Source organism: Cetorhinus maximus, unplaced genomic scaffold, assembly GCF_964194155.1.
Source record: "Cetorhinus maximus unplaced genomic scaffold, sCetMax3.hap1.1 HAP1_SCAFFOLD_3871, whole genome shotgun sequence".
Lineage (NCBI taxonomy): Eukaryota > Metazoa > Chordata > Chondrichthyes > Lamniformes > Cetorhinidae > Cetorhinus > Cetorhinus maximus.
The window spans coordinates 15,331-21,970 of NW_027599777.1; the positions used below are offsets into that span (position 1 = coordinate 15,331).

The 6,640-nt window shown below is 56.8% G+C and overlaps 1 protein-coding gene across 1 annotated transcript; it reads right to left on the reverse strand.

Annotated features, from left to right (window-relative positions):
- Positions 1 to 4,427: 4,427 nt before the first annotated feature.
- LOC144678246 (mas-related G-protein coupled receptor member A-like) lies at positions 4,428 to 5,438 on the reverse strand. The gene has a single exon (XM_078538099.1). It carries the CDS (start codon positions 5,436 to 5,438, stop codon positions 4,428 to 4,430), a length of 1,011 nt encoding a protein of 336 aa, XP_078394225.1.
- Between the last annotated feature and the right edge of the window lie 1,202 nt (positions 5,439 to 6,640).

The following is a 6,640-nucleotide window of genomic DNA, read 5'->3' on the forward strand; positions in this document are numbered from 1 at the left end:
TCTACACTGTCCCCATCAAACACTCCCAGGACAGGAACAGCACGGGTTAGATACTGAATAAAGCTCCCTCTGTACCGTCCCCAACACACACTCCCAGGACAGATACAGAACGGGGTTACATACAGAGTAATTCGCCCTCTACACATTCCCGATCTAACCACTCTCAGGACAGGCACAATACGGGGTTATATACAGAGGAAATATTCCTCTAAACTGTCCCCATCAAACACTCCCTGGGCAGGTACAGCATGGGGTGAGATACAGAGTAAAGCTCCCTCTACACTGTCCCCATCAAACACTCCCAGGACAGGTACAGCACGAGGTTAGATACAGAGTAAAGCTCCCACTACACTGTCCCCATCAAACACTCCCAGGACAGGTACAGCCTGGGGTTAGATACAGAGTAAAGCTCCCTCTACACTGTCCCCATCAAACACTCCCAGGACAGGTACAGCACGGGGTTAGATACAGAGTAAAGCTCCCTCTATACTGTCCCCATCAAACACTCCCAGGACAGGTACAGCACGGGGTTAGATACAGATTAAATCTCCCTCTACACCGTCCCCAACAAACACTCCCAGGACAGGTACAGCACGGGGTTAGATACAGAGTAAAGCTCCCTCTACACTGTCCCCATTAAACACTCCCAGGACAGGTACAGCACGGGTTTAGATACAGAGTAAAGCTCCCTCTACACTGTCCCCATCAAACACTCCCAGAACAGGTACAGCACGGGGTTAGATACAGATAAAACTCCCTCTACAATGTCCCCATCATACACTCCCAGGACAGGTACAGCACGAGGTTAGATACAGAGTAAAGCTCCCACTACACTGTCCCCATCAAACACTCCCAGGACAGGTACAGCCTGGGGTTAGATACAGAGTAAATCTCCCTCTACACTGTCCCCATCAAACACTCCCAGGACAGGTACAGCACGGCGTTGGATACAGACTAAAGCTCCCTCTACACCGTCCCCATTAAAAACTCCCAGGGAAGGTTCAGCCTGGGTAATATTCATTTTGCAAAACTGCAAGAGCTCTTATCAACTTTAAATCACTTTCTCTCTATAGGTTTTTTTTTGGAAACCACATACAAGCTCATTAGCCCTGGTGAATCTGATAGCGATCTCCACCTTCTTCATCTGGGTATTCACCCAAATCTGCACAATTTCCCTCTCTCTGCAACCTCCCACACATTACACAACCCTCCCTATCTCTGTAACCTCCTCCAGTCCCTACACCCCTCCCTATCTCCGTAACCTCCTCCAGCCCTTACAACCCTCCCTATCTCCGTAACCTCCTCCGGCCCCTACAACACTCCCTATCTCTGTAACCTCCTCCAGCCCCTACACCCCTCCCTATCTCTGTAACCTCCTCCAGCCCCTGCAACCCTCCCTATCTCTGTAACCTCCTCCAGCCCCTGCAACCCTCCCTATCTCTGTAACCTCCTCCAGACCCAACTACAATCCCTATCTCTGTAACCTCCTCCAGCCACGACAACCCTCCCTATCTCTGCAACCACCTCCAGCCCCTACAACACTCCCTATCTCTTTAACATCCTCCAGCCCCTACACCCCTCCCAATCTCTGTAACTCCTCCAGCCCCTACAACACTCCCTATCTCTGTAAACTCCTCCAGCCCCTACACCGCTCCCTATCTCTGTAACCTCCTCCAGCCCCTACAACCCTCCCTGTCTCTGTAACCTCCTCCAGCCGCTACACCCTCCCTATCGCTGTAACCTCCTCCAGCCCCTGCAACTCTCCCATCTCTGTAACCTCCTCCAGCACCTACAACCCTCCCTATCGCTGTAACCTCCTCCAGCCCCTACAACCCTCCCTATCTCTGTAACCTCCTCCAGCCCCTACAACCCTCCCTATCTCTGTTACATCCTCCAGTCCCTACAGCGCTCCCTATCTCAGTAACCTCCTCCAGCCCCTACAACCCTCCCTATCTCTGTAACCTCCTCCAGCCCCTACAACCCTCCCTATCTCTGTAACCTCCTCCAGCCCCTACAACCCTCCCTATCTCTGTAACCTCCTCCAGCCCCTACAACCATCCCTATCGCTGTAACCTCCTCCAGCCCCTACAACTCTCCCATCTCTGTAACCTCCTCCAGCCCCTACACCCCTCCCTATCTCTGTAACCTCCTCCAACCCCTACAACCCTCCCTATCGCTGTAACCTCCTCCAGCCCCTACAACCCTCCCTATCTCTGTAACCTCCTCCAGCCCCTACAACCCTCCCTATCTCTGTAACCTCCTCCAGCCCCTACAACCCTCCCTATCTCTGTTACATCCTCCAGCCCCTACAACCCTCCCTATCTCTGTAACCCCCTCCAGCCCCTACAGCGCTCCCTATCTCAGTAACCTCCTCCAGCCCCTACAACCCTCCCTATCTCTTTAACCTCCTCCAGCCCCTACAACCCTCCCTATCTCTGTAACCTCCTCCAGCCCCTACACCCCTCCCTATCTCTGTAACCCCCTCCAGCCCCTACAACCCTCCCTATCTCTGTTACATCCTCCAGCCCCTACAGCGCTCCCTATCTCAGTAACCTCCTCCAGCCCTTACAACCCTCCCTATCTCTTTAACCTCCTCCAGCCCCTACAACCCTCCCTATCTCTGTAACCTCCTCCAGCCCCTACAACCCTCCCTATCTCTGTTACATCCTCCAGCCCCTACACCCCTCCCTATCTCTGTAACCTCCTCCAGCCCCTACAACCCTATCTCTGTAACCTCCTCCAGCCCCTACAACCCTCCCTATCTCTGTAACCCTCCTACGACCCTCCGAGATCTCTGCGCTCCTCCAATTCCGGCCTCTTGACCATCCCCCCCGATTTTAATCGCTCCACCATCGGCGGCCGTGCCTTCAGCTGCCTGGGGGGCCCTGAGCTCTGGGATTCCCTCCCTCAACCTCGCCACCTGTCAATTCTCTCTTTTGATGCTTAAAAGCTTAAAACCTCTCTCTCCTTTGCCAAGACTTGGTCACCTTCCCCCAAACATCCGCCTTGTCTTGCGCAGGGTTAGGATTTGGCTAATAACCCTGCCTCCCTGGGGGATGTCCGACATTCTGCCTGAGTGTCGCTATGTAAATGCCCGATGGTGGACCTCGACCCGCTCTCTGGATCCATGAGCTTTGCCCCTCCCAGTGTCTTCCGAATGTGTTCCTTCACTGGCTCCTAGGGGGCGATATCGGTGACAATTCTCTTGTTCTATCAACTTCCTGTTCTATCGGCCTTAACCTTTGACTTGCCCCTCTTCTGGTTGGTTGAAATGGGAGAAACTTCGGCCATCGGTGGCGCCCCCTGTTGCAAAATACTTGAGGCGGACAAAGGAGAATGCGGCCTTCAAATTTTCAGACCTTTATTTGGAACTGATTCAAGTTTGCAGAGTTTACAGCGGAGAGAGGGAGGGAGGAGAAATCGCATCCCAGTTCATCACCGGGGAGAGACACGTCCTGAGCAAATCCCAATTCCTGTCACCAGGATCCCAAAAGTGGAGGGCGGATAACAGGAGGACGCTTGGTGGGGGGGTGGTGGAGGGGTCAGGCCGGGAGAGGTGGGTGTGTCGCAGGTTTCGAGGGCTGAATTTGGAGTGGGTAACCCCGCCCTGTCGGAGGGTCAGCGCTGAGGGGGTGCCACACTGTCGGAGGGTCAGTACTGAGGGAGCGCCGCACTGTTGGAGGGTCAGTACTGAGGGAGCTCCGCATTGTCGGAGGGTCAGTACTGAGGGAGTGCCGCACTGTCGGAGGGTCAGTGCTGAGGGAGTGCCGCACTGTCGGAGGGTCAGTACTGAGGGAGTGCCGCACTGTCGGAGGGTCAGTACTGAGGGAGTGCCGCACTGTCGGAGGGTCAGTACTGAGGGAGTGCCGCACTGTCGGAGGGTCAGTACTGAGGGAGTGCCGCACTGTCGGAGGGTCAGTACTGAGGGAGCTCCGCACTGTCGGAGGGTCAGCGCTGAGCGGGCGCCGCACTGTCGGAGGGTCAGTACTGAGGGAGCGCCGCACTGTCGGAGGGTCAGTACTGAGGGAGTGCCGCACTGTCGGAGGGTCAGTACTGAGGGAGTGCCGCACTGTCGGAGGGTCAGTACTGAGGGAACGTCAGCACTAAGTTGCTGGGCACAGCTCTCACTGGGAGTTACTGTGTACAGTTTTGCGCACTGCACCTTAGCAGAGAAAGGGACATGCAGATAAGGAGCTTTAATCGAGATAGGATCAGAAATGGTCTCCCTGAATGTTGGAACAGGATTCAAGGGGCTGAATGGGGGCCTCCTCCTATTCCTGTGTAACAGGCTCGAGGAGGGGGGGCCGAATGGGGCCTCCTCCTGTCTCCTTGTGCTAAATTTTGGGTAAGGGACAGGGAGACAAATGTGGGATCGGTGGGGGGGTGCGTGTCACCCGTGGTGAGGGGCGGCGGTGGTGAACCCGTGGCTACTTCTTGGTGTTGGTCCGCTCGATCCTGACTGTGGCCTCGGTGTCGGGCGGCGGGGAGGACAGGCCCGACTCCTCGCTGAACCGTCGCTCGAAGATGCTGGGCAGCGACTCCCGGAACTTGACCTTCAGTTCATTGCTGATGGAGATGTAGATGAGCGGAATGATGCAGCTCTTGACGTTCAGGAGGCAGACGGCGTAGTAGGCCCCGTAGTAGGCCGAGGCGCAGAGGGCTGGCCTGCTGGCGGCCTGGGCCTGGTAGTGGAGGAAGACGCAGATGTTGTAGGGCACCCAGCACATGAGGAAGGTGACGGCGTTGAGGGTGATGGCCCGGTAGAGCTTGGTGGTCTTGCGGGATCTGCGCTGGGAGCCGCACAGGATGAGGGTGTTGGCCAGCGTGAAGACCAGGAAGGGGGCCGCGAAGGCCAGGGCGAACTCTGCGGCCACCAGGCCCTCCTTGGCGGCCGGCTGGAGGCTGCTGCCCCGGATGACCCCGTAGAGGACCGCCAGCCCGATGGACAGGCCCCAGATGGCCCAGGAGGCCAGAACGGCCGCGTCCTTGGTCCGCGAGATGCGCCACCAGATGGGGAAGGCCACGCCCAGGAAGCGCTCGACGCTGATCCAGGTCAGCAGGTAGGCGCTGGCCTCGTTGCAGGCCACGATGAAGCAGCGGAAGACCAGCAGGAAACGGCTGGCGCCACTGACCCCGGCAAAGCGGCAGACGCTGTGCACGGCCTGGAAGGAGAGGAAGAGGAAGTCCGACGCCAGCAGGTTCATGACGTAGACCACGAAGCGGTTCTTGCGCCGGACCCGGCAGCCCAGCACCCAGAGGGCCAGGCCATTGAGCGGGGCCCCCAGCACCGCGCTGAGGATGAGGAGGGTGGAGATGATCTGCGCGTGTTGCTTGTGGGACTCGGCCTCCCCGCTCCAGCTCCCGTTGGCGGTGGCGGACGACCCCTCGCTGGCGGAGACGTTGAGCTCCGACTTCACCGCGCAGAAGGAAACCATCATGTCTCCTCGTCCCAACGCCACCTGCGGTTAGAGACAAAGAGTTCAGATCCCAGCCAACGCCAAAATGGAGGATCGGGGGGGTGGGGAGGGCGGTGTGGGGAAAGGGAGGCCTCTCAGCTCTGGTCAGGCCACATATCGAATATTGTGAGCAATTTTTGGGCCCTGTATCTCAGGAAGGATGTTCTTGGCCCTGGAGAGGGTCCCAGAGGAGGTTCACCAGAACGATCCCAGGAACGAAAGGCTTAACATATGAGGAATGTTTGAGGTCTCTGGGTCTATACTCGATGGAGTTTAGAAGGATGATTGAAACTTACAGAATACTGAAAGGCCTGGATAGAGTGGGACGTGGGGAAGATGTTTCCATTAGTAGGAGAGACTAGGACCCGAGGGCACAGCCTCAGAGTCAAGGGAAGACCTTTTAGAACAGAGATAAGGAGAAACTTCTTTAGCCAGAGAGAGTGGTGAATCTATGGAATTCATTGCCACAGAAGGCTGTGGAGGCCAGGTCATTGAGTGTATTTAAGAGCGAGATAGATAGGTTCTTGATTGGTAAGGGGGTCAAAGGTTACAGGGAGAAGGCGGGAGAATGGGGTTGAGAAACTTATCAGCCATGATCGAATGGCGGAGCAGACTCGATGGGCCGAATGGCCTAATTTCTGCTCCTATGTCTTATGGTCTCATGGTCTCCTCAGGCCTTGCCTCCCGCCATTCGAGCCGATGGTGGCCGACCTTCGACCTCAACTCCGCTCTCCCTCCCCCCCTCCTCCTTCCACCATCCTCAATTGCCCTCGGTGCTCAATGACCCAACTCTTATCTCAGCCTGGAGGTCACTCAACGACGGAGTATCCAGGGCTCCCTGTGGGGGGTGGTGGGGGGGGAGTGTGGGGGTGGGGGGTGTGGGCTGGGGTGGGGGGGTGGGGGAAAGAACCCCAAAGGTTCACAATCCCCCCCCCGAGCGGAGAGATTTCTCCGCCTCACCGTCCAAAATGGCCGACACCTTATCCTGACGCATATCCGCCCCCCCACCTCTTGACTCTCCAGCCCTGTCGCTATGGTGGGAAGGGTATTCTCAGCGTTGACCCTGTCAACACCCCCAACCCCACCACTCCCACCGTCTCAGGAATGATGGGTATCAGCTCTTGTCCTTTGGAACGATGGAGAGTTTGGGCCTAGTCTGCTCGATCTCCCCTCCTGGGCCTAAT